This window comes from Pyrus communis, chromosome 8 (genome assembly GCF_041283825.1).
Source record: "Pyrus communis isolate YQ-2024b chromosome 8, ASM4128382v1, whole genome shotgun sequence".
In the NCBI taxonomy this organism is placed as follows: domain Eukaryota; kingdom Viridiplantae; phylum Streptophyta; class Magnoliopsida; order Rosales; family Rosaceae; genus Pyrus; species Pyrus communis.
The window spans coordinates 2,781,686-2,808,631 of NC_142572.1; the positions used below are offsets into that span (position 1 = coordinate 2,781,686).

At 37.9% G+C, this 26,946-nt stretch overlaps 3 protein-coding genes and 1 pseudogene across 7 annotated transcripts; 2 read left to right on the top strand and 2 right to left on the bottom strand.

The window, feature by feature from the left end:
* The first annotated feature begins 4,378 nt into the window (after positions 1-4,378).
* On the top strand, positions 4,379-14,365 carry LOC137717395 (uncharacterized). 4 transcript variants are annotated; one of them, XM_088698195.1, is made up of 15 exons: positions 4,379-5,042; positions 5,246-5,331; positions 6,253-6,407; positions 6,828-6,892; positions 6,984-7,178; positions 7,311-7,365; positions 8,633-8,860; positions 8,969-9,102; positions 10,093-10,285; positions 10,448-10,507; positions 10,593-10,847; positions 11,811-12,069; positions 12,142-12,347; positions 12,594-12,644; positions 13,523-14,365. In XM_088698195.1, exons 1-15 carry the CDS (start codon positions 4,867-4,869, stop codon positions 13,811-13,813), a joined length of 2,409 nt encoding a protein of 802 aa, XP_088554321.1. In that variant the 5' UTR covers positions 4,379-4,866; the 3' UTR covers positions 13,814-14,365. The 4 variants fall into 4 exon arrangements, with proteins under 4 accessions (XP_088554321.1, XP_068312861.2, XP_088554323.1 ...); XM_068456760.2 differs by having other exon boundaries at positions 4,392-5,042; positions 8,621-8,860; XM_088698197.1 differs by lacking the exon at positions 10,593-10,847 and having other exon boundaries at positions 4,392-5,042.
* A 2,670-nt stretch (positions 14,366-17,035) lies between these two features.
* On the bottom strand, positions 17,036-18,055 carry LOC137717180 (putative protein phosphatase 2C 55; annotated as a pseudogene).
* A 2,270-nt stretch (positions 18,056-20,325) lies between these two features.
* On the top strand, positions 20,326-25,303 carry LOC137718789 (xylulose kinase 2). 2 transcript variants are annotated; one of them, XM_068458321.2, is made up of 11 exons: positions 20,326-20,595; positions 20,940-21,594; positions 21,738-21,826; positions 22,495-22,559; positions 22,748-22,803; positions 23,342-23,462; positions 23,549-23,623; positions 24,103-24,156; positions 24,528-24,625; positions 24,717-24,888; positions 24,971-25,303. In XM_068458321.2, the coding sequence occupies exons 1-11, from the start codon at positions 20,537-20,539 to the stop codon at positions 25,198-25,200; spliced, it is 1,674 nt and encodes a 557-aa protein (XP_068314422.2). In that variant the 5' UTR covers positions 20,326-20,536; the 3' UTR covers positions 25,201-25,303. The 2 variants fall into 2 exon arrangements, with proteins under 2 accessions (XP_068314422.2, XP_088554601.1); XM_088698475.1 differs by having other exon boundaries at positions 20,341-20,595; positions 20,950-21,594.
* On the bottom strand, positions 25,304-26,911 carry LOC137718790 (tubulin alpha-1 chain). Its single transcript, XM_068458323.2, has 2 exons — positions 26,213-26,911; positions 25,304-26,119 (listed from the first exon to the last, which is right to left on the bottom strand). The coding sequence occupies exons 1-2, from the start codon at positions 26,909-26,911 to the stop codon at positions 25,463-25,465; spliced, it is 1,356 nt and encodes a 451-aa protein (XP_068314424.2). The 3' UTR covers positions 25,304-25,462.
* Between the last annotated feature and the right edge of the window lie 35 nt (positions 26,912-26,946).

Consider the following 26,946-nt stretch of genomic DNA (forward strand, 5'->3'; position numbering starts at 1 on the left):
AAACATATTTCCTTTTCTCAAAGGACATTTCCATATAAGAATTAATGGAACATTTTGTATCAAGTTGTTAACGCAGGATTCTTTATCGACACATTAAAATAATGTATAATTATAAAGGAAAATTAATGAAAAGAACTTGAAAACTTTGAGTTTTAACGAAAATGACAAAATAAAGGATAAAGTAAATAGTAACATGATTGACTTTTTAGTGTAAAAATGTGGTTTTTCATTAAAGTAAACAGCACCAGGAGTTTTTTTGTTAAAGTTACCTAGTTATAATCCTTCGAGATGGACCTTGAGACTAAGCCCATAAAAGCCTACGAGTGCTAAGAAATCAAGTTACTAGGCCCATGAACGAGCTCATGAGCTTCCATAGGTCGAGCATTGCCTCAAGCATGGTTGAAGAACCTTATCCTCGACTCCTCAAACCAATAAACCGTCATCTCTCAGTACCGAGTAAAAGTAACAAGTGTTGGAACTTAAAATACTTTATGACTGCTCAAGGCGGATGACATAATTAACAACTTTCTGACACGAAGTTCCAAGGGACATGTCTGCCCAAACGTCAACTCCATGCCACGCGTCGATCATCAACTTGAAAGGAAGTCTATGACGAAACGTCATGACTATGAGACCGAGTGCTTGGTCTAGCTACGTTCCAAACCATCATAGTCGAGCGCTCTGCGCTGTAGTGTTCTGACATAGAAATCAAAAGGACTAGACTTTTTCAAATGTCACTACTACTCCATGCGTTAGTCGGCCACAAGATGAGTAGTTTGCAGTGGGACTCCTGCCTGCAACCCATCCATCAAGTGAGCGGTTCGAGCTTCAAAGGCCTAACTAGGCGTGGCAAACAGGTCGTGTCTGTCGTGTTCGTGTAACACATGTTATCTTAATGGGTTATGTCGTGTCACACCCGTTATGACCCGTTAAGAAAAGTATATATTTTTTTTCTTAAATTTGCACATACCACACATTGCCACATAAATATTACTTCAAAACATTAAAACACATTTGTCGTTTAAGTACTACATCTCACTCGAAAATAAGAGCCTAATAAAAAAAACATCCATACACTACTAGTCTATTACAAAATATTAAATGTGCAAGGATATACAAAATGAAAGAGTTTTTGTTTTCAAGGTTGTGAAGCTCTTCTCAAAAGTTTAAACCTTGCCAATAGAACTCACAACTTGCATGTTATTCCTTTTACAAAATTCTCAATTTTTATCGATCATCATGAGGAAATTGTATTGGAACTTTGACTTGATCTATTGCCTTCAAGAGTTATGTTGATGATGTTTTCAGTAAGGTTTTCCAAGTCAGAACTCTTTTCCGCATAAACTAAGATTGGATATGTGAAATTGAAATTGAAGTTGAAATGGATATGGTATGAAATTGGTATGAGCAAGATTTTAAGTTTTGTTTTTCTTTCTTGAAGCAATGGATGATGTAGAGCAAGATTTTACGAACCTTAGTGACGGATGCTGTAAAGTACTATTGTTTTATTTCTTTTCATAATTATTTTGGTAAACTTCTCCTAAGTTGAATGGTTTTTAATATTTGGTTTTTCTAAATCCAATTCACATATCCACACATCACAATCCAATTCAAATTTACTTTCAATTTCACAATTCAATTAAAAATACCTTGCACTTGCAGGTTGCAACCTTGTTTAATTGCTTTGCTTGTTCCAAATCTCCAAATCTGGAAAACAAATATAGACCCCACTTATTAACTTCAAGTAAGTAGACCCCACATGAAATATAGATACAAATGAACTTGCGGCGTTCACAATAATAAAAAAAAAAAAAACGACATGCTTGCCAATTGCCAATACTTGGGACAAATAATTCCATACAAATAATTAAGACATTGCATCTAGTACAGCAAAACAAAAATAGTTCTAATTTTCATGAAAACCCCAAATTACTAGTTTAAAAAAAAAAAACACAGAATACCCAAAAATACAAAATTCATACCTTTAGCGTGTGCTTGCCTGTGTGTGGTTTTCTTGTGGCTGCCGGAGTCGAGTTGAATGAAGTGAAAGGAGGAGGATGCGATAGAGATGCAGATTAAGGAGACGGCGCGAGAATAAGTCTGGATTGGATAGATTAGAGTGAGTGAGAGAGAAGAGAAGATAGGTCCAACCTAATGCACAATGGACGGCTGAGATTAAATCTCAGCCGATCCAATGGTCACCAATTTTTTAAATTTAATTTAATATATATATATATATATATATATAATTATTATAGTTTTTAGGGGTATAAAATTGTTAAATTAATATATATATAATTATTATAGTATTTTTTTAGGGTTATAAAATTAATATTTTGCTAATCCTGTAACGTGTTACCCAAGTGTATACTCAAACCAACCTGTTATCTTAACAGGTGCTTCTCGGGTTACCCGATAACAATCCAATTTGTTATCGTGTCGACCCAAACATCTGTTAATTTCGTATCGTATTGTATCGAGTTATCGGGTTGTGTCAGGAATTGCCAAGCCTAGGCCTAACACTTTCTGGGGTAAAGAGAGGCCTATATAAAGGGAAGTATTACTCCTTCGAAGTAGTTGTACCCTAAATATTGAATTTTATTAGTGGACATTGAGCACCCTTATAACTCCTAGCAAATAATAGTATATTTCTTCAGTGGACGTAGCCCATCATCATTGGTGAACCACGTAAATATTATTGTTCTCATACTTGTTTTACCACTACACCCATCAAAAGTTGACCATACTGGTCATTTGTTGACCTCGCAGTTTTGAGAGTTAACACAAGTAGCAAAATAAAGTTGGACACAAAGTTTGTTCTATACTTGAGCATCTCAAAAGTTTTGACAAAAATTGAAAATAACATTCATATACTCAAATTGTATTATTAGATTATGTAACGAAGACAACAATTTTATGACCATATATCACTGGAAACATCATTCATTTCGAGATTAGATCCTGCCATTACATCCAGTTCAACATGTGTGAGTAAGTCATATATTCTAATATGGTCCTAGTCATAGAAGACTTGTTTAGGCGTTGAACATCTCCAAAAACTAGTACGTATCATGTTGCCTCAATATGGGGAATGACTTATCTTTGATCATTAGTCTGTTGACAAATAGATAAATAGGTGCTAATTAAAGAATGAGTAAAGTATTGTACAAAACCACTTAACCTAACATAATATCGGAAAGTGATCCTCTCCAGATCCCTTTCCTATAATATCAAACCACGAAAAAGGAGTTGGCAGGATCACAAGTAGCAGCACCACACGATTATAGTTTATTTCGTTCAATTGTTGTGCATGATACCTGAAATAAATCACAGTTGTAGGAGTAAGCATAACCATCCTCTCTACAATCACGTGCTTTCCACCCCGACTAGGTTAAAAAAAAAATTAATTAAATTCTTAAACTATTTTTACACTTAAAAAGTCCTTATACTCATTAAAAATTGCAACTTTTCACTTGTGGTGGATAAACATATGCTTGTCTGTTGAACAAGTTCACTGAACATTGACCTGAGGTTACAAAGCTTATCAAACGTTACAAAACTTTAGGTTATAGTATGCAAATAGTTCTCATACCTAAGGCATCATTAGTATCTTGTGCTTGTAGATATGAATTTGATTTCACCTTAAAACCCTTATTGCTTCGTAGTGCCCAGAAGTGTGATACTTGGGTTTATAATTATATGTATGGATATGGAGATACATGAATACCCAATAAAGAATCTATCGACTTCTACTAATTGTTCAATAGAAGAAGATATCCCTCAAAACCATTTGAAGATCCATATCAGAAATCTTCAGTTAGAGTAGTAGTTTATCAAGCTATGTTTGTAAGAACTACTTCAACATGAAATGCAAATTAATATCCATAATAGGACACCTCCTAACTCATATAAATACATCATTCTAGAGTTCATCTAAGGTATCAAACATTGCACTTTGCATATCACTCGTTGCTCACTAGCCAATGCTTGAATTCTAAATATTTCGATATTGATTTGATTTTCGGATAGGTTTTGGCCGGTTCCACACCGGTGCCAAGTCTTCACGATCATTATCTCTTTTACAAGTTTTTGACGATACCGAATGTGGGTGGGGAGATCTGGTTTTATTTTCAATTATAAATGAAGAAAGAAACTCCACGCCAATGTGGCAATTGGTGGAGGCAATCAAGTGGCATGAGATGCATATGGCATTAGAGTAGTGACAGAAAGCAATAATACCTCCGCACTTTGTGAATGTTTAATCTCCACCGTTTCTCTCCCGTAACAACTCCGCACTTTATGAATGTTCAATCTCCACCATTTCTCTCCCGTAACAACTAATAATTTAACCAACACTTTTGGTTAAAAATAAATCAACCTGCTGAAACGACATCTAAGGAAACTTTTCACGTGTTAAAGAAAATAGACGGAAGGATGACAGAAATTGCAATTTGATCGACATTCTTTAGCGGATATTGGTTTCCGTCGCCAAGGACAATATTGTAAAAGAGCGCAAACAAAATTAGCGGATTGCACGTTGATGAGGTCTCTGATGTTTTCTTCCCTTCTCTGACTTTTTACTCCGACTTCAAATGATGAATCCCAAATTCCACGAACCCTAGCTGCCAGCACACAATCGTCTCAAGATTGCCAATTATCGCAGTCACAATCGCTCGCTGATTGAATTTCCTACTCCCCCACACTGTTACGTTTCGTCATCGGCAGCACAATCGGGTCAATTCCGCCATGAAATGGAGCTTCTGAGATGGTGATATTTGATGAGGATTAGGCGGGAAGCTGGAGCTGGAGCTGAAATCGGAAGTGTTTGAGGATTAGGGATGCAAATTTTTTGGATTAGGGTTACGCATGTTTCCGCATTTGGGGTGGTTTGTGGGTCTGAACTATAAATCATCATCGGCAAAGAGGTTGCCAGATGCCAAGCCTCCCCCGGCTAAGATTAAGCCGGTGGCTATGTTGGACGCTGTTCAAGAGGTTGCTATTTACATTCACAGATTTCACAATCTCGACCTTTTCCAGCAGGGGTATGTTTGTTTCTATCTGCATTTTGTGGATTGGGTGTGGGGTTTGAACCCGGGATGCAGTGGGTTTTAGAGGAAGGCGGTAACCCACTAGGGGCAATTGACCATTTGCTGTTAATTGGTGTATTTTGAGCTTGTTTGTGATTGTTTTTTGCTTAGTTGAATTTATGGGACTTTGTTAACTTATTTATGTTTTGCTCGTTTAGATGGTACCAAATTAAGATTACAGTGAGATGGGAGGACAGTGAATATACTTCTGTGGGGACTCCAGCAAGAGTTGTGCAATATGAAGGTAACTTACTTTCACTGGAGTTGTTATGGCTGCTTTTTACTTATTCACTCTTCTAGGCTAAAGTACAATCATAAATACATGTGAAGTTCCTTGCTTGTAAGTTGTAAGTATATATAAATATGGGGCTCGACTCTCATGGTTTGAGATCTTTTGCTAAGTTACTCATGGTTTAAGCCAAAATTTTATAATGCAGTATAATTTTACAAATCTTACCTTGTTATGTGTTGCAGTGATGGGTTTTAAGTAAAATTTGGAACCTGGGCATTGAAATATCGTAAACTGCCCTAGAAGTTTTGACAAGTCCCTTTTACATTGAAAGTGTATACATTCAATGGTCAATTGTTTCTGCTTTTGAATTTTCTCAATTTATCACAAGTTGGTTGCTGTTGTTTAAGAGCTAGGTTTTCATATTTTGTTTTGTAGTGTTATTCTTTCTTTGGTTCATATTCTAAATAATAGACAGTGTAGAGTCAAAACTTTACATGACCTACCCAGGTCCAACTATTTTTTTACAACAGATTGTTGGATATTCTCATGGTTTAAAAATAATCCTTGAACAAAGTTAAAGTAGTTAATAGAAGAGTATAGAAGAATCCACCCATGGTTTCTTTGTTCCCCATATTGATCATTGGGTGGTGTTGTGGGAGAGCCTCTTAGTTTGTTCTCTTTGCTTTCGTTTCTTTGTTTTTGTAGTGGTCCCCTTAACCCCTGAATCCGTTTTGTATTTTTATTCCATTTGTTTGCGATAAAATGTCTCTTCCTAAAAATTAAAATTATAAATAGTGACCATTGGGTGGACCACTTTTTTAAGATTTACTGAGCAATGTTTTGCTTCAGTTAAAAGCTTGTGGAATTTAAGTAATGCTATTTTCATAAACTAAAGGCAAGAGTTTAGAGATAATTAAATTGTTTGACTGGCAGCTTCTGATCTGGGTTCTGATGATGTATATGGAGTATGGAGGATTGATGATACTGACAACAGCTTCTCAAGTCAGCCGTTTCGAATCAAATATGCCAGGCAGGATGTCTTTTTATCAATCATGATATCGTTCAATCTATCTCTTGCTGGACTTGAGGTACTATAATCTCTCTTGCTTTCCTGCTCTGTGCGCATGTATATGTGTGTATGCACGCATTTGTGACTTATAAGGATTTTATTGAAGATGGTAGCCCTCATAACATGTTTGGTATCTGGGTTGGCTACCTACTTCCGTCATAACATTGACTACTAGCTTAATTTGTTTGGTCTGATCTTATTTCCTCCCAATGCTGAAAGGTCCCATTTGCATTCTTAATATCTTAGAGGCAAGCAGGTCAAATTCTTTAAAAAATAAATACTGATTTGCAAATGAGATTAGATTACTTTTCGAAGACTGTCATTGTTGGCTAAGTATGTGTTATAATTTGAGGATTATATATTCTATTTTAGCCCAGTAGAATGTAGAAATGTTCATATAAATTATAAAGTATTCATGTTTATAGTATATACTTTTCAGGGTATATCCTCGTCTCCTATTATTTTGAAGTTTGAACTTCTGCATGCCCCCATATTGGGAAATAGGTGAGTTGACATGATTCATTTTTTTTTGTTTTCTTACATGATTAAGTTCGCAATTGAAATTGTAGTTGGTGATTGTATTGTATAATTGCAGGTCTGACTTGCAGGCTTCTCTAGATGCTAGCCCTGCCGCTGTCCATGAATTTCGAATTCCTTCTAAAGCTCTTCTGGGTTTGCATTCATATTGCCCTGTTCATTTTGATGTATTCCATGCAGTACTTGTTGATGTTAGTGTACACATCAGTCTACTGAAAGCTGTCTCTTATACACACCCATTGAAGGTACCCAGGTTTGTCACATATTCTAGTCTATAACATAGTTTGGCATTCCATTTTGAGGAAATTAGTAGTCTTGTGATATTGGAAACTAATTGTTGTGCATAATTTATTTGTAAATTTAACTCAGATTTGATTTATTTCAGTGATTCTTCCACTCCTGAAAATGTTGGTACAGAAGGTGATTCTGGGTCCAATCAAGTATGTTTGTCATCTTTGCTTTTCTCTTTCATGTACTTGATGACAATATCAATAACTTGTGCATACACACGTGCTTTCTAAGGGCATTTACACAATACCAGAACATACAAACATCAAATGATTGGGCACATGAAAGTTCTGCATGGTTGTGGGCCCTATGGCTACACATTGCAGTTTGAAGGAATTCACTTTGTAGTAGCATTAAGTTTATATTTTCGTAATAGAGGGCTTTATGAGTCATTTCCTTAGTTACAACAGTTTAAATTACTTCACTATCCCTAATTTATTCAATATCCTTGGGACTCTTTTCTCAAGAATATCCTTAGCATTTGTTTATTATATAAATGTCATAAACACTCATTTGAAATTGCTTCGTGCTAGATCAGGGTACCATTCAGTGGAAGTCCTTCACATTATGTTAGGATTCACATTATATTATATAAATCAGTTAATGACTTTTTGTTGGAGGAAAAAAGACTAGACAAATACACCGGGCAGACTCGACTAATTTACAGGCTATAGCTACCTTTTTGGGATTGCATAATCTGAGAAGCGCTAATACGTAATTACATTATGGTTATGATATGGAATTACAAATAACCTGACTTGGAAAGTAGAAAAGTACACATCTATTGTCTGCAAAGTGACATCAATGTTGAAAAATAACATCTAAACTTGTTTAAGTTGAGAAACAATTCTTGACCGCTGTTCTCACCAAATAGTTACTAACCAAACCATGCATTTTGGAAAAGGGTGATTGAATAAAAAAAAAACACTTCTGTGATACACGAGATTTGGTAGTGTTTTTAGAGAGCGAGGTGTGGCGCACCTTGAGGCATGGCACCATTTGAGGATTGGTCATTATGCTTGAATGACAATGAATACTGATTTCATTATTTTATATTCTTATATTATATAATAATTTAATACTCGAAAAGCTTAAGTCTGAATGCCTAGAGCAGAAGTTTCATGGCAATATCAGTTCCCTTTAACCAGACATCTTTCTTAAGTCCCTAGCACTAGAAGGTTTTAAACTTATGAAGAGAAGTGCATTGAGAATAAAGAGTACTGAGCACAATATAAATAGATGGGTGGTCGAATCAATGTAATTGAATAAAAAAAAATTCAAAATTGGCTATGCTCTTGAACTATAAAGGTTTTTAATATGCTTAATCTATTTTTTTACGTTTTCTATGCCTTTTTCTTCAGAGGATGCTCTATATATATGTACGGTTTAAAATTTGTTATTGACTAGGCATCAACACAGGCAGCTGCTGCAGATGTGAATGACATTATTCTTGCTAAATCATTGTTAAATGCTCGTGACATACTGCTTGAAGAACTCCAGAAACTTGGCAAGGCTATTGACCAAGCTATTGATTTGACCGATTTTATATCTAAAATAGACGACACAAAGTTTGATTTCCTGCAAGAAAATTGGGTGACAGCAGATGACAAAGTTTCAGGACAAGGCAAGCCACAAAATGGTCTTGAGGTCCTTCCTTATTTCATACAGCACAATGTTCTTATCCCTTGTTTTTTTTTTTTGAATTTGTATGCTTTAAGGTTAGTATTTTTTCTTACTTTATATGTTTTTGAACAGAAATTAAATGGCACATCGGAGTTTGGAAGTGGTGAGGCCATACGCCACTTATCAAGGGGTGCCCTTCAGAATTCTTTTCATTCGTTGGGCGATCAAGTTTTATATTTATGGAACACTTTTTTGAACTTCCACAGGTTCGCTTTCATTTGATAATGTTATTACTTTATTATGGGTTTTTTATTGGTTTTTTTTTTTTTTTAAATTGAAACGATGCAATACTGGATGACAGTCCCAATCATGGATGTGTGTGTTTTTGTATAGATTTACATATGCACATGATATATATGTGTGTGTGTCAAATGGACCTGTGGTTTGCTATAATTGTCAAATTAGTAACGTGGTTTCCATTTTGTAAATATGGCCTTTGTGGTTGATATTTGTTGTCAATTTTAGTCAGAATAAAGGTATTTAGTCTTTTCAGTCCACCTGGAACACCAATTCTGATATCTCCCCTCCTGCAGCTAGCCCAGAACCCCCATCCCACTGCCCCTGATCTATCCCGACCCCGACCCCGACCCCAGCCACCACTCCTCCCACCCACCCCCCTCCTCTTCTTCTGCAATGCCACTACACCCCTCCCTGATCAGACTGCTTGAAAGATCATCATACCTGTGGTTTTGTTAGTGCGATTGAAAGAATTAAGAATTTTGAGAAAAATGGCCAAGTTGAAAATATTGAATTTGAAACCACAACTGAATTTGAATTTGACATTTGTAGCAAACCACAGGTACCATATACATATCTATCATATATGTATACTGAAACAGGCATCCTCTCTTAGAGTAAAGGGGCCCCCATATGAGGGTGAATTAGAGTGGATGCCTAATTGAAGGACATCTGGACGTGCAATACCAACAAGTTCTTATTGTCAATATAACCTGTCAGTAGTCTGTCATTACGTATTGACAGGTTATTGCAAATCTGCGGGTGAAGGGAAAAAAAAGGCATCACCTTTAGAAGGGCCCAAATTTGTCTAAGCTGTTCAATAAAAATGGCTCGGGTCCTCTCTGATGTTGATTGATTAATCTCCTATTTGTACCCACAATAAAAAAAGGAGGGCTAGTTCCTCTGGTCTAATTTCCAGATCTTCTGTACGTTTGTATGGTGATATTTATTCATTGCAGGTTTAACAAAACAAAGATACTGGAATACTTGCGTGACACGTGGGCGAAGGATAGAAGAGCTGAGTGGTCAATATGGATGGTTTACTCTAAGGTTGAGATGCCACATCATTTTCTGAATAGTAGTGGGGGTGAAGAGTCTTCCCACAATGGTGGCCATAAAAGACTTTCACCTATGTGGAAATTAACCGACGATGTAAGTATTCCACATGATTTTTTAGTTATGAAAGAAAAATTGTCCAACGTGTTTTAAGAAATGTCGAGGGGGTGTTCCATGTACCTTGTGCAGAGTTCAGTTATGAGCCAAATTTAGATTCTTCAATTGATCTTTTATGGATCTGACTTGTGTTCTGTACAGCCTGCCCAGACAGCTGCTACCCGTGCTGAGCTTCATCGGCGAAGTATTGCGCAAATGAAGGTGAGTCATTGCTTTCAGATGAAGTGCCGTATTGTCAGTCCTCTTGGATTTTTTTTTTCTTTCTAAACCAAAATTTTAAATTCAGATTAACAATCGGTCAATTCAAGACATGCATTTATTTGGAGATCCATCAAGAATTCCTATTGTCATTGTGGAACGTGTGTTGAATGCGCCTAGGCGTACAACTAGTGAAAATTCGTACTTGAGAAACTTGGACGTGATTAACTCTCCTGGCTTACTCTCTGGATCTGGCTCTGACTCCATAAACAAGAAATCTGACTATATCTCACCAAAGAAAGGCTGTGTTTTAAAGCTTGTCGTCTTTGTGCATGGCTTTCAGGCTAGTTTTGTTCTCTTATAGCTTCCCCTAATTTTATTATATTTCGTCGTTTTCTCTGTTCTTTCCTTGCTCCCCTCCAGTATTTCATGTGTGGACTTTTTTTTATTTTTATTTTTTAAAGTAGAAATACTAACAATTTTGAACTTGTCAAGGTATCAATTTGAATTTAGGTTAAAACTTGCTAGTTATTTGTAATAACTTATGCATATGGAGGTTCACAATACTTTGTATATGTAGTGATCTTAGACGTTGTTGGTTGTGTTAGTCTTATATATTTTGATTCTTAAAGATAGTTAAACGTTAGTGATTTGTGGGTTAATATATTTATTTATTGGTCATTCATGTTTTATGCTGCAAGTTTACAACTTCACACCAGTTTTGTTGATGGAACAGCTGCATAAGTCTATTCATTTGTACTTTGTACTGTTCTAAAAATCCCCTCCTAGGCCCCACCTAGGCGCTAGGCGGCCGGTCACCGTCCCGATTAATGCCCAAGCGTTTGAAAATTAAGAAATGGCACCTAGACCTGCTGAAGCACCTGCCTAGACCACCCAGGCACCCGCCTAGGCACCCACCTAGGTTGTGACTCACTTAGAAGAAAATAGATAACTTTCATTTGCATTTTATTTTTTTCAATAAATTGTAAGAGACTTGTTGAATACTTAAATAAACACACATTATATGCTTGTTCCCCATGTTTTCATTATGTTCCAATACTTCATAATATATGTGGCATTCTATTTTGTAGTTTTTGATGAAATTGCATATATTTTAAGTATAAAGTAAACAAACACTTCTTTACATGAAATATAGTAGATTTACTTAAATCCGCCTAGTCTGCCTAGGAGCCTGCTTAGCCGTCTAGGCGCTAGGCCCCAGCCCGCCGCCTGACTAGCGCCTAGCATCTTTTAGAACCTTATTAAGACAGATTAATGGATGCTTATTTCAATTCTCACACTACAGGGGCATCACTTGGATTTACGGCTTATTCGAAATCAATGGCTATTGATAGATCCCAAGGTAGAGTTTCTAATGTCAGAGGCAAATGAAGACAAAACATCTGGTGACTTCAGAGAAATGGGACAAAGGTTGGCCCAGGAAGTAGTTTCTTTCCTCAAGAAGAAAATGGATAAAGTTTCGAGATCTGGAAGCATAGCTGATATTAAGCTTAGCTTTGTGGGACATTCTATTGGGAATGTTATCATAAGAACGGCACTAACAGGTATTAAATTATTGACATCATGTTTTCCCATTATATGCAGTTGGTGTAAGATATTGGCCATTGTTTTTGCAGATAGCATTATGGAACCATTCCTAAGATACCTGTACATATATCTTTCTATATCGGGCCCACACTTGGGGTATCTATACTGTTCAAACTCTTTATTCAGCTCTGGGTTGTGGCTCTTGAAGAAGCTCAAGAACACACAGTGCATTCATCAGCTTACATTCACAGATGATCCAGATCTTCAAAATACGTTCTTTTACAAGCTGTGTAAGGTACTGAGAATTCCTTTATTTAATGCATTTAGCTCAGCCATTGAGGTGTTTGCCTGATAACTGCTCATCATCTTGGGAAATGTAAGCAAATCATGACATTGCATACTCGATACATTTTTCTGTGATTCAAAGTCGAGGCAAACATGACTTCTGCATTTTTATAATTATAACTTGGTTTAAGAAAAAATGGTTGACAAATGTGATGTGTTTATTTTTGCTGATGTTCTGAAGTAATTCTTTTTGCAGAAGAAGACACTTGAGAATTTCAAGCACATAGTCCTGTTATCTTCACCACAGGTATTTTGATCTCTTCCCTGGGGCTTCATGACCTAGTTTACTTAATTGAACTGTTAAACTTAACTGACACATTGTTTTTGTTGCTTCAACTCTGCTGTTTTCCGCCAAGTTTAATGTGAGACATGCAATTTGTCTATCCACAGACCCTAAATTCTCATGTGAGCCACTATGTTTGACAGTTTAGCACCTACGATCTCTTAAAAATCAATTGCCATCTTACTCGCTTATTATACTGACCAAAAAGAATAGACTTGTTTGTCATCCATCCTCAACCTGTAGACTTTTATCCTACTGCTGAACTAATTAAAAACTCAATGTGCTCATTCAGTTATCATTGATGTGAGCGGTACTCTATGGACCTTGGTGAACTGGGACTCTTAAAACTCTATTTTGTAGTTCGCTCTGTGGCTCCAAAACATGATCATTATGCTAGATTTTGACATTACTAACTATTCATGCTTTCATAATGACCATGGTCTACATTACGAAGACAACATGCACTATTTCTTTGCTTTTGCTCTTCATACTGAAAGATTTAATGTTTTCTTGGGAGGAACTCTTTATACCACTCTCGTTTCTTTATACATTTTGACGTGTCATAGAAACACTTGTATCGAAGGGTACCTTTCAGTTTATAAAGGTCGATGTCTTAGAAAATGCAGTGATTTACTAGCACCAAAATGGAATAGCTAGAATCTCATGAAACTTCTTTGCTCTTCATATTCTAATTATGGTTTTTTGAGGAAAATTTATTTTCATGATATCTATGTTATTCCAATGGAGAGTGAAACTTTTTCTTGTAACAGAAAAGAAAATTTCTTTAATAATTTGTTATAATTTTCTCTGATACCCATAATATTATTAATTGTGTTTTGTAGGACGGTTATGTTCCCTACCATTCTGCTAGAATAGATATGTGCCAGGCTGCTTCATTGGATTTCTCAAGGAAGGGAAAAGTGTTTCTGGAAATGCTGAATGATTGCTTGGACCAGATACGGGCTCCTCAGTCTGAGAATCGAGTGTTCATGCGCTGTGACATCAACTTTGATACCTCATTGTATGGAAAGAACTTGAACACCTTCATAGGAAGGGCTGCTCATATTGAGTTTTTGGAGTCCGACATTTTTGCAAGATTCATCATGTGGTCTTTCCCTGATCTATTTCGGTAGCAGCCGTTGCTGGCAATGCAGCTTCTTCTCTTGCCCTTCTTTATGTGGTTATCTCACTACCTCCACTGAAAAGACCATGTGGGGAAGACATCGGCTGTTGTAAATTTTCAGCTTTAGAACTCAATGTACGGCTAGAAGTTGTGCCATTGGCATCACATCCTTCTCATGGTAGCATCACGTCCTTCTCCACATTGAGGACGAGCAAATGATTGAAGACATGGGCTGTTGTAAGTTTTCAGCTTTAGAACTCAATTTACGGGTAGAAGTTGTGCCATTGGCTCAATGTGAAGTTTCTAGGAATGCCAATAGCCCGTGGAGCATACTATCTTATTAGTATCCAAGCGAGGCTGCTTGTGAGTTTTAAGAAAAGTAGAGAAAGCTGTAAGCATTTTGCATATTCTAGGCTAATGAGATTCTATAATTTTGCTTTTGATCCAGTTCCCGTCAAAGGATCGTGTATTTTAAGCAGGCAGTAGCGACCGGGAATGGAACTTGCAAAATTTAACTAGTTGTGCAGTAGTAAGATTATGTTACAGTTATTATCCTTTTGCAGTTGCTCTTGTTCATCTTATCGTGACACTTTGATATCATCATCATTATCTCCATGCTGAGAAATTTATATACTTATATTCCGAGAGACGAATCTCGCGATTTAATACTTGAGGCTAAATTTTCCGTTTAGATGAACCCGTTTTATGGTGCCAGCATTGATCCAGTTGCAAAAGATACCGAGACACATCTGCTGTGAAGATGCTCCTCAGTTTGATACACCATGCAACTGTCAAGATTTTAAGATTATGGAACTTCGCGTGTTGGCCAGTGCCACTCCATATGTTTTCTCAGTGCCGGTAGATCCTGCAGTTTCATCTCCCTGCGTTTTCCCATGACAGTTTGCTCCGATTTGAGCCCATCGGACAAATTTGAATGGAGAAGTGCATTCGCAAAGGTGTGACGCTTTTTCACTTCCAATAAACGTCAGATTGCCTAGAGATCCATCTGGTAAGTTACCAACGCGTAACTGTGTTAACTCATTCATGTTACTATCACACAAACTCTTCCAAGTTCTCGAGCACGAGCTTATTCGGAGCCAGATTTGTGGCCTTGTATGCATCTGATTAGGGGTGGTTCGGTATGGGATACCATACCGAAACTAGTATCCCGAATCCCAAACCAAAATTTTTCTTGGTCTTAGCAGTCGACAAGCCTTTCTCCTTGGTCTTAGCATAAGTTTCCTGCAACACTTTCCTTGGATCAACGGCTCCGATCATATCCGCGACCTTTCTTTTTCTTTTCTGTTCGTCGATGTTATTCGGATTATGGACGGCGATGAAGGCATTGTGCATGAGTTCTCTCGCGTACTGACCCGCGTCGATGCCTTTCTTGGCCCAACCGCCGACGCCGTCCGCCACGCCTATAGTCTGCTTCTCCGGGCAGATGAAGTGAGCGTCTTCGCCTAACTTGTTATCCTTGGGAAGATAAACCGACCCACAAACCATCTCGTGCAGGTTTCTCTTTGTTTCTTGACCATGGCAATTGTTATTGTTGATGATACCATTGTAGTTTACGTACTTCAACATTAATGAACTCAAAGCAGCTTCCGTCAGCATCATCTGCTCCCTTGCGTAGTCACCGGCGTCGACGCCTCCCTTGGTCCAACCTCCGACGCCATCCGCCACACCATTAGTTTGCTTCTCCGGGCAGATGAAGCGAGGTTCTTCAACCCTTGGCTTCTTAGCAATCAACATCTTAGATAATGGAGAGATAGAGACAAAGAGAGACAGAGTGGGAAGAAATTAACAGTGGAAAATATGGGGTACTCAACTAAGAGCAACTTTGTCTTTATAACTTTTCATAACTGGTAATTTCAAGTTTCCTATTCGAACTGGAAATGGGTTTCCTTTTCCTACTGGGAATGGGAAACCATAAAATAACCAAACTCTCATATATAGCAAATCAGTATTCAGAATATGACTTGAAACTTGATTTTATATAAATAAAAAAAAAATTACTATTTACTCAAATAAAACCTATTGTTTTACTTCCACATCATGATTTTACATATTTAAAAAATTTTGGATGCCTAAATACCCTATTTGAAAGTTTTTGTACACATTTAAGTCCATGCGTATTGTAAAGGATAATTAATGATTTTACAAAAAGAAAAAAGAAAAAAAACATTAATGTTATAATTTCATTGCTTAATATATAACAATAAAACATGCCTAATATATATATATACACACACATGCATGTGTGTGTATGTGTGCGCTCGCGCGTGTGTAATAATACATACTTAATTAAGTCAAGAAAATTATCTTTTACATATATATGTAGGTAATATTTTGCACACAGATATATATATATATATATATAATAAAAAACCACTACACCACAGCATGTTATTGCTTCGTAATTTTAGCATTTTTATACATAATCTTAGAGTTTCCTTCTCTTTAGGGTTTAGTGGATCAATATTGCAAAAAGTTGGGACAAATCCAAAACGATAAATAGTAGTAAAAAGATGGCCGAAAAAGGTAGTTCAAGAAAACATTATCAGCTACCATTTCATTGCGTGGTTTAAAGGATTTCGGATTTGAGTGTTTTTCTATTATTAATAATTGACATATAGTAACTCAAAGACTTAGCATATCTAATTAAAGTACGTTTAATTCATTATCTCCATGCTTAGAAACTATTTCTGACAAGATGAAATGTTGGGAGGTCAAAAACCAACACGTATAAAAAATGAGTGTAGCGAATATGAGAATACTTCGTTAGATATGTGAGCACACGATAAGATATGATTAAGAATGAGGATATTTGAATTAAAGTAGGAGTGGTCGTGATTGAAGATAAGATGAGAGAAAATTAGTTAAGGTGATTTAAACACATGAACCGAACCTATAAATGCTCTGGTTAGAAGATGAAATTATGAGAGGGAGGCTCATGACAAAAGAAATAGAGGAAGACTTAACATTATGAAACGTCAAGTCTCGCAAAAATGTCGGGCATAATGCATGTCATGATATGCAAAACCTAAAGTAAGGTTAATTGAAAGACTTAATGTACGTAAAATTTTGATTAATACAAGAACAATTTTCATTCATATTAATAACAAACAAAAACATACATCTCGATTAACAGAAGAACAAAATTTTCATTCATCCGTGGAACTAAGTTGTAATTACATATGAATACTATTAGCTAATGCTAGCCAGTCTACTACAAAGCCACAACTTGAGCAACAATAACAGTAATGTCGTCGATCTTGCCTCCTTTGTGCTCGAACCCAGCCTTTCTAGCGTTTTCTGAAAAAGGGCTAGGGTTGTGCTTATCAAACGAGTTATAGAGAGCTAGATTGGCGATGCTTGAAGCCAACGCGCCACAACCAAGATCAAGATCATGATCACCACCACCACCTTGTACGAGAACCTTCTCAATCTCACTTGGAAACATGTTGTCCAGCAAGCCATCAGTCCCAAGCACTACGATGTCTCCGGGAATTGTCTGAATGCACTCCTCCCAAGCGGAATCAGGGCGGTCACCGCTGATGCCATTCCCCAACTGATATGGACAGTTGAGCCTGCGTTGTTGAGTTGGAGATTGGTACACAACCTTGTTGTTCCTAAATAGCAAGAACCCACTGTCTCCAACGTTCACAGCATGCAAGACTCAGCTCTCTTTGTTAAGGCTGAGGATGCAAGCAGTCGACGAGCCCTTCTCCCTGGTCTTAGCATAAGTTTCCTGCAGCACATTTCTTGGATCAACGGCTCCGATCATAACCGCGACCTTTCTTTTTCTTTTCTATACGTTGATGTTATTCGGATTATGGACGGCGATAAAGGCATTGTTCATGAGTTCCCTCGCGTACTGATGACCCGCGTCGATGCCTTTCTTGGCCCAACCACCGACGCCGTCCGCCACGCCGATAGTCTGCTTCTCCGGGCAGATGAAGTGAGCGTCTTCGCCTAACTTGTTATCTTTGGGAAGATAAACCGACCCACAAACCAAATTGTGCAGGTTTGTCTTCGTTTCTTGACCATAGCAATTATTGTTGTCGATGATACCATAGTAGTTTACGTACTTCAACATTAATAAACTCGAAGTAGCTTCCGTCAGCATCATCTGTTCCCTTGCGTAGTCACCGGCACGGACTTCGACTCCGTCCGCCACGCCAATAGTTTGCTTCTCCGGGAAGATGAAGCGGGGGTCTTCAAGCCTGGCCTTCTTAACAATCAACATCTCAGAAAATTAATGGAGAGATAGAGACCGAAGGGGAAGAAACTAACGGTGGAAAATATGGAGGAACTCAACTGAGAGCAAGTTTGTCTTTATAACTTTTCATATCTGGTAATTTCATGTTTCCGTTTTGAACTTATGGAATGGGTTTCCTTTTCCAGCTGGGAATGGGAAACTATAAAATAATCAAACTCTTGAACATATATATGGCCAATGAAGTATTCAAAATATGATTTAGCCCCTCAAATTTAATTCTTTACATAAAAATTGATATTAATTGTTACTCAAATAAAACTCATTGGCTACTTTCATATTAACAAATTTATTAATTATGTTTGATTTTACTATTTAAAATTTTTTTTTTTGAATGCCTAAAATACGCCTCTTTAAATTTTATTTTTTTTACACATTTAATTTCATGCAAAGTGTAAACGATAATTAATAATTTTACAAAAGTAAAAAAAAATAAATAAATGTTATAAATTAATATTACTATTAATTGACATATAGTAACTCAAAGACTTAATATATCTAATTAAAGTATGTTGTTACTTAGTACTACGGTTTAGTAGTATTTCTCTTCACTTGTAAGTGAGAGGTCTTAGGTTCGATTTTCGCCAAATGCGAATTTGAACCACATGGTGAGGCTAAATCCATCCCCTTCCTTTTAGTGTAGACAATATCATTTGTTAAAAAAAAAAAAAGTATGTTTAATTCATTATCTCCATGCTTAGAAATTATAGAGAGAAAGAAAAGAAAAAAAGTGTAAGAAGAGTGGAGGGATGGGGAGGGGATTAAGAGGAGAGAAAATCTTACACCAAGTAATACACCCAAATTGAAACCAATTCAATGAAATAACATAATCTTGTCATATTGACAATACCTCATTCAGGATTAATGGCCACCTACATAGAAAGACCCCCAAAAATTATAGAATGGTCGTGAAAACAGATGGAAGATCAAATATAAATGATAACATGGTTACATATAGAAGTAACTATATTCGATGATATTGGTAATCTAGACTACTAAGTAGTCTGATTTTTACCATATTTGTTAATTTTAATGTTACTTTATTGTTTACAAATGCCCTCATTCAACATAATTTCTGGCTTAGTCCCTAAAAAGCATGATAGGCCCCATGTCGGCGTAGCGTACCAAATGTGGGTGTTTACTACATCATATCCTACACTAGTAATTGCATTTGAAAAAAAGTTGGCCTCTCCAAAATAATGCCTCCCGAAGATATGGTTGAAAGACGAAGAAATTTGGCGAATGTCTTGAGTAATAACCTTCAATCTCTAAAGAATCCCGCACTTATTCTTCTTAACTGCATCAATGACAAGTTTGGAATCCCCTTCCACTTCCATCTCTTGAAAACCTTTTAGCAGCTGTGCATGACAAAGGGTGTCGCGCACGTGATGATTTTTAGGAAATGAAATTCATGCATTTTTTTTATTTTACACCATTATTGTTAAATTATGTCTATTTTAGTGCTTTACTAAGGCGCTAATCATTCATTTAACTCTACTCTATAGACTCTAATCTATAATATTTTTTTTATAATCTAAACTAATCATATTGTAGGTTTCATTAAAAAATCATTTATGCAAAAATTTAATAAAATTGAAAGTCGCTTAGTAATCTTATGACTTGATAAATAGATGAATGGATAAATAATGAAATATTCGCAACAATACTTAAGAGGGCCAAACAATTTTTGATTTGGCTGAACTTTTCAACTCCTAGACTACATTGTGGGTTAAGGTTTGGTACAAGTTATTAATGTTGTATTAAATTACTAACTAGCTAACGTTGACAACTCTTATTTATTATTGTTGATAAAAAAAATAAAGAATATATTATTGATAATATAAATGTTGGGTCAGCATGTGATTAAAAGATGCATGAAAATAGTCGTTGAAAAAAATATCATATGGGTAATGTGATTAAAAGATGCATGAAAATAGTCGTTGAAAAAAATATCATATGGGTAAGTGTTGAGAATGAATTTCATATTGTTGATGAGAGAAAGACTTTGTATGAGCTTATAAATAAGTTGGGTTACTTCTCATATTATCGATGGTTATATAGTGGAATCTCAACTTTTTTCATGGTATCAGAACAAGTTGTCCCACATGTATGAAGGCAAGTGGTCACATGTGCTCCACGTCATACTATTGTGTCCACGTGTTAGGTTTGAAAATTTCCATATTGATGGAAAAGAGAGCTTACATGACTTATCAGTAAATTGGTTCATATTATCAATTGGCTTTAAAAAAACATGCGATAGCAGTAACCTTTATCGTCCTCTAATCCTCTTCTCCTAATTATCCTCTGCTGCTAAAATTTCCTTACCGGGATTTGTGTCGACTCAATACATTTACGTTACCAATCTCCGTTTCACTCGTCACCAACTTTGGTATAATCAAGGCTTCCAATTTTCTTGAAGCAGAAGCCATCAGACTTGGTTTGACTTCTCCAATGGCAGATTACTCTCTCCCCAAGGATTCCTATTTTCTTGGGTTTGACAGTTCCACTCAGTAAGTTACCATTCCCTCACTCTTTCTCCCTCCAATTTCATATCTTTCTTGATGCTGCTCATGAAATCAGAATTACCCACATCACAAGTTCACATTTTTACTTGGTTATGGATGTGGGTTTTCATTGTTTCACTGCAGTCCATGATAAGTCAATTAGTATCCCCCGTAATCTGAATTGGGTAAAACTTGATTGTTACTCGTTAATGTTTTGTGGGTTCTCATTGTCTTACTGTGAAATTAAATTTCATATGGGAATATGATTCTCTGGATGCTCCGTAATCTGAATTGGGTAAAACATGATTTTGTTTTAGTAATGTTATTGGTTTCTAACTTTCTACTACAAGGTCTCTGAAGGCAACTGTGCTAGACTCCAATCTCAACGTTGTTACTACAGAGCTTGTCCAATTTGACACTGATTTGCCTCATTACAAAACCAAAGACGGAGTCTACCGGGACCCTTCGGTTAATGGTAGAATTGTTTCACCCACCTTGATGTGGGTGGAAGCTCTAGATCTTGTGCTTAGAAAGCTTTCCAGCTCAAATTTGGATTTTGGGAAAATTGCTGCTGTTTCCGGCAGTGGACAGCAACATGGCAGTGTCTATTGGAAGAATGGAAGTTCTTCGCTATTGTCATCATTGGACCCCAAGAAGCCATTGGTGGATCAGTTTAAAGGAGCATTTTCAGTAAATGAATCGCCAATATGGATGGACAGCACCACCACAGCACAGTGTAGAAAGTTAGAGAAGGCTGCTGGTGGAGCATTGGAGTTATCCCAACTTACGGGTTCACGCAGTTATGAAAGATTCACAGGCCCACAGATTAAGAAGATATTCGAGACACATCCTGAAGCTTACAAAAACACTGAGAGGATCTCCCTGGTTAGTTCGTTTATGGCATCTCTTCTGATAGGGAAACATGCTTGTATTGATGAGTCCGACGGTGCAGGGATGAACTTGATGGATATAAAGAAAAGGGCCTGGTCTAAGAAACTTTTAGAGGTCTGTCATATTTTAAGAGTAAATTTTCCTTGTTAATTATGTTTCTCTGATCTTGTTAAGTTTCTCGCTTTTTCTTGGAGTAACATTATCAGTTTACTGTTTCTAGTTTGATTAATTTTCTTGGTGCTTGATGTTAATTGAAGGCCACTGCCCCTGGTCTGGAGGAAAAACTTGGAAAGATAGCTCCTGCCCATTCTGTTGCTGGCCACATTGCTCCCTATTTTCTGGACAGGTCAGTGGCACTCTTGTAGCATTCTCTTGACATAGATCATTATATGCTGTGTTAGAATTTTCATGAGGGACAAAATAAACTACGTGCGCCACAAAAGAAAAAAATTGTTAACATAATCCTGCATTAGGGTGAAGTAATTAAATAAAATAGCAAACCAAATGGACCCATGGGATGGTATTCTTGAGTAATGGAATGCGCCTCTGAAACCAGGAAGTGGACAACCGTAGTTTGCGCAGTCGTCTTTTATGATCTTATATGTTTTTCCATTTTTGGATAAGCGCTTTTGTGTAGGGTTTAGGGATTTACATGGTACTTGAAAGGCTAAAAATCTATGGTTTCTCCCATTTCAAAATCAACTTAATCTATAGTATCCAAGTTCTACTTATCAAATAGGAAAAAACGACTATGATATCACAAAGTGATACAAAGATTTTAAATATCACACAGGGAGCGATAAAGTCGTGTGGTAGTTGTATCCTGCATAACTTTTCAAATAATAAGCCTGAAAATGTGGATGATCATGAAAGTTTGTCATAAAAAACTTGTTCGTATTGAACGGAGTTATGCTACCATGGTCATGATTTGAGTCTGCAGCCACTGTAGTTACATGTATACTTTCTGTCTGAAAATATTTCCCTAACAGATAAGAAATTTCAATCTCGTTCCAGATTTCGCTTCAACAAGAATTGTTTGGTTATTCTGTGGACAGGAGACAACCTCAACAGTGTGGCAGGTGCCTGATTTTCAAGTTTCCATAACCGAACTCTTTTAAATCACTTAATATGTTGCTAATATTTCTAAATTTCTGATGAACTGGTGAAATCTCTTTAGCTCCTTCATGGTTCTGCTGTTGGTTGTTGTAGTTTATCATTTCATATAGTGTGGGTGCTGTCGTATGATTTAGTTTTGTTGGAGCTGCAGGTTTAACCGTAAGTACCCCAGGGGATCTAGTAATCAGTCTTGGCACAAGTGACACCGTAAGTTGAAATTCGGATCTTCTTGATACCGTTTCTATTTTCTGTTATCTTTTCCAAGTAACAGAATAGGGAGAGGAGAGAAATGAGAGTTGAAACATTGAGAGAAAAGGAAAACATAGAGCTAAAAAAAGTAGAAAATGGTTTCTGGGCTCCCTTGTGTTACTTTTCGATATTAGCTTTTAGTTTTCACTTTCAGCTAAAGGTGGGGAAAGGAGGCAAAATGAAAAACTAGTTAAAATTTGAGAACGTAAGGCAAGACGAAGAGAGAAATAAAGAAATATGTATGAACGAAAAACTTTAAAACTGCTTTTACTAAATAGTTTGCAGTTTTCATAGTGTAGCATTTTAAAATATCTTCTCCTGCCCTTAGTGTAACCAGTTAAAATGGTATCAGAGGTATTGCGAATTATTAAAGTATTGAATGTTGCATGAGTCATGACCAGAATCTCAATGGTTTCTTCTACGTAATTTACTATTGAAGTTACTCTGGATTCTTACCGATATCTCCTGTTCTCATTTACTCGTATCTGTTGCTCAGCTGAATTGGATTACTGATGATCTTCAACCTAGCTTGGAAGGAAATGTTTTCCCTAACCCTGTTGACACAAGGGGGTACATGGTAATGCTGGTTTACAAGAACGGGTCGCTTACTCGTGAAGGTACAAACCGTGCGCTGACACATTTTTATGGGTTCCAATTGAGATATCTGTCTAGTTTCCTGGTATGACCTCAATCTTCATATTAGATATTCGCAACCGCTACATGGAAAGCAGTTGGGACAGGTTCACTCAAGCGCTTTCAAATACATTACCTCTAAATGGTTAGTACATGGCTTGCCTGAATGAATTCTTCTTTTTCCCTTCATAAACTTGAAAAGTAAATAAATAAAAGCTTATTAGCCAAAATGGTCCCTGAGATTGTATAACTCTTCTCATTGGTCCTTGAGATTTGAAATCAATAGAAGTGGTCCTTAAGTTTGTCCACCACTAATTATTTTGGTATTTCCATGAAAATTCTGTTTAATAAGGACCAAAATGACAAAAATACCCTCAATTTAATAAACAATGGGCCAAAATAATTTAACAAATTGAGGGTATTTTTGTTATTTTATCCCTATTTAATGGAGATTTGATTGATGGGGACAAATTGAGAAACCACTTCTGTTGATTTCAAATCTCAAGAACCAAAGTGATGGGTTATGCCAATTTCAGGATCATTTTGGCTAAATAAATACTTTATTTTTGGAATTATTGTTGTAATTTCTATATTTCATATTGTAGTTTCTACTTTCTTGTACAGGTGGGAAGCTGGGTTTCTACTACAATGAGCATGAAATTCTTCCCCCACTTCCAGGTTTGTACTTGTAAACTCTCTCACTTACTGACTGAGGTTTATCCAATTTTACGATCTCCTGTCGAATTGCCTTCTTTTCTGGGTTGGTTTTCGAACGACAATACTAGTTAAGCCATCGCAGTTTCCGGCCAAATTGAAGGTAGATAAAACACGGTTGATCTAAATGATAGCTTTTTGTCTATTTATTTGCCTTGGGAATCAAGTGCACTGATCGGAGGTAAGCGATCCAACGGAGTCTTTTACCCGGGAGCTTTAACACTACATTGTTGCTTCTTTTAAGAGTTTACATGTTGGTTTCCATCGCAACCAATTTCTGTAGTGCCCGGTTACCCAACTGCATTTCAACTACTTAATTTCTGTAATGCCTTCAGCTGGTTTCCATCGCTACGTTCTTGAAAATTTCAATGGCGAGACTCTGGAGGGCGTGAATGAACGCGAAGTAGAGAAGGAATTCGATGGTGCTTCTGAGGTTTGTACTTTTTACATGCACATTGTTCACATAGGTGGAGGATTCCCCACAAGAACTCTCCCTGTGAAAGGCGAATTTACGAGTTTTGCAGGTTCGGGCTGTAATAGAGGGCCAGTTTGTGTCAATGCGAGGTCATGCAGAAAGAGTTGGAATGCCTTCTCCAAAACGATTAATAGCCACCGGGGGTGCGTCTGTAAATCGCGCCATCCTGGGCGTCGCAGCTTGTGTTTTTGGGTGTGAGGTTTACACAGTTCAAGGGCCGGGTAAGCGTTTCGCCGAATATATGCGTTATGCGTATCGAGAGACCGCAACTCATTATTTCTTCCTTCTCAAACCTTCTTACAGATTCGGCTTCTCTAGGAGCTGCCTTAAGGGCTGCGCATGGTTGGCAATGCAACAACAAAGGCAGTTTTGTGCCCTTCAAATGCCTGTATGAGCACAAGTCGGAGAACACATCCCTCAAGAGCAAACTTGCAGCGATTCCCGACACACATCTAGTTCCGAAGTATGGGCTGATAGCGAAGAAGAGACTCGAAATAGAGAACCGCCTAGTTGAAAAATTAGGACGTCTCTGATATTTCCTGGATGGAATACTTCGAATTGCATTATGTCATGAACCGGAAATTCTAATCGTTTTAATATCGGGTTTTAGTTTGAGATCGATTGTATTCAGAAAAATCCAGCAAGAAATATAAGATAGATTGCATACTGACACAGCAAAGGTGAGTGTGCTATGAAGATGGATAGCTACACCACCCAGAAACACCGATCAGTCGCCATAACATCGAAAGAAAACATAGCAAATACGAAAACATATAAAACCGTCAAGGTTGAGGATCAGTAGTCATCACCCTCGTCTCCGTCATCTCCCTCGGCAGACTCGGCGCCAACCTCCTCATAATCCTTCTCCAGAGCAGCAAGATCCTCGCGCGCCTCTGAGAACTCTCCTTCCTCCATGCCCTCACCCACATACCAATGCACGAAAGCACGCTTGGCGTACATCAGATCAAACTTGTGATCAATGCGAGAGAACACCTCAGCAACACTGGTGGAGTTGGAGATCATGCAAACAGCCCTTTGCACCTTGGCAAGGTCACCGCCGGGAACGACAGTTGGTGGCTGGTAATTGATACCGCACTTGAACCCAGTAGGGCACCAATCCACAAACTGGATTGTCCTCTTGGTCTTGATGGTGGCCACAGCGGCATTCACATCCTTGGGAACGACATCACCACGGTACATCAAGCAGCAGGCCATGTACTTGCCATGGCGGGGATCGCACTTGGCCATCATGGAAGCGGGCTCAAATGCACTGTTGGTGATCTCAGCCACCGAGAGCTGCTCGTGGTACGCCTTCTCAGCGGAGATCACTGGAGCATACGAGGAAAGCATAAAATGGATCCTGGGGTATGGAACCAAGTTAGTCTGGAACTCGGTCACATCCACATTCAGAGCTCCGTCGAACCTCAACGACGCTGTCAACGAAGAAATGACCTGAAAATCCGCAAAAAATCAACAACCCATCAGCCATCAAATCATAACCAATACGAATCAGTGGTTATGCAGGTAAGGTGTTTGATGAAATACCTGAGAGACGAGGCGATTCAGATTGGTGTAGGTTGGACGCTCGATGTCGAGGGACCTGCGGCAGATGTCGTAGATGGCCTCATTGTCGAGCAACACAGACACGTCGGTGTGCTCCAGCAGAGAATGGGTGGAGAGAACACTGTTGTAAGGCTCCACAACAGATGTAGAAACCTGAGGAGAAGGGTACACAGTGAATCCCAGCTTGGATTTCTTTCCGTAGTCAACCGAAAGCCGCTCCAGAAGCAACGATCCGAGACCCGATCCGGTACCGCCACCGACGGCATTGAAGACCAAGAACCCTTGAAGCCCGGTGCAGTTGTCAGCGAGTTTCCTGATGCGGTCGAGGCAGAGATCCACGATCTCTTTGCCGATGGTGTAGTGACCGCGGGCGAAGTTGTTGGCAGCGTCTTCCTTGCCGGAAATGAGCTGCTCAGGGTGGAAGAGCTGGCGGTAGGTGCCGGTGCGGACCTCGTCGATGACGGTGGGCTCCAGATCGACGAAGATGGCGCGGGGGACGTGCTTTCCAGCACCGGTCTCGGAGAAGAAGGTGTTGAAGGCGTCATCGCCGCGGCCGACGGTCTTGTCGCTGGGCATCTGGCCATCGGGGCCAATGCCGTGCTCGAGACAGTAGAGCTCCCAGCAGGCGTTGCCGACTTGGATTCCGGCTTGCCCGATGTGGATGGAAATGCACTCTCTCATTTTTGCGGGAGGTTGAGGGGGAGGGTTTGGGTTCC

Excerpts from the sequence above, each read along its gene's own strand:
- LOC137717395 (XM_068456760.2), top strand. The coding sequence starts at position 4,867 with ATGTTTCCGCATTTGGGGTGGTTTGTGGGTCTGAACTATAAATCATCA. Across the intron at positions 7,366-8,620 it reads GTGATTCTGGGTCCAATCAA|GCATCAACACAGGCAGCTGC; the intron begins GTATGTTTGTCA and ends GTTATTGACTAG. Across the intron at positions 10,508-10,592 it reads GAAGTATTGCGCAAATGAAG|ATTAACAATCGGTCAATTCA; the intron begins GTGAGTCATTGC and ends TTTTAAATTCAG.
- LOC137718789 (XM_068458321.2), top strand. The coding sequence starts at position 20,537 with ATGGCAGATTACTCTCTCCCCAAGGATTCCTATTTTCTTGGGTTTGAC. Across the intron at positions 22,560-22,747 it reads CAACCTCAACAGTGTGGCAG|GTTTAACCGTAAGTACCCCA; the intron begins GTGCCTGATTTT and ends TTGGAGCTGCAG. Across the intron at positions 23,463-23,548 it reads CGGGTCGCTTACTCGTGAAG|ATATTCGCAACCGCTACATG; the intron begins GTACAAACCGTG and ends TCTTCATATTAG.
- LOC137718790 (XM_068458323.2), bottom strand. The coding sequence starts at position 26,911 with ATGAGAGAGTGCATTTCCATCCACATCGGGCAAGCCGGAATCCAAGTC. Across the intron at positions 26,120-26,212 it reads TGAATCGCCTCGTCTCTCAG|GTCATTTCTTCGTTGACAGC; the intron begins GTATTTCATCAA and ends GCGGATTTTCAG.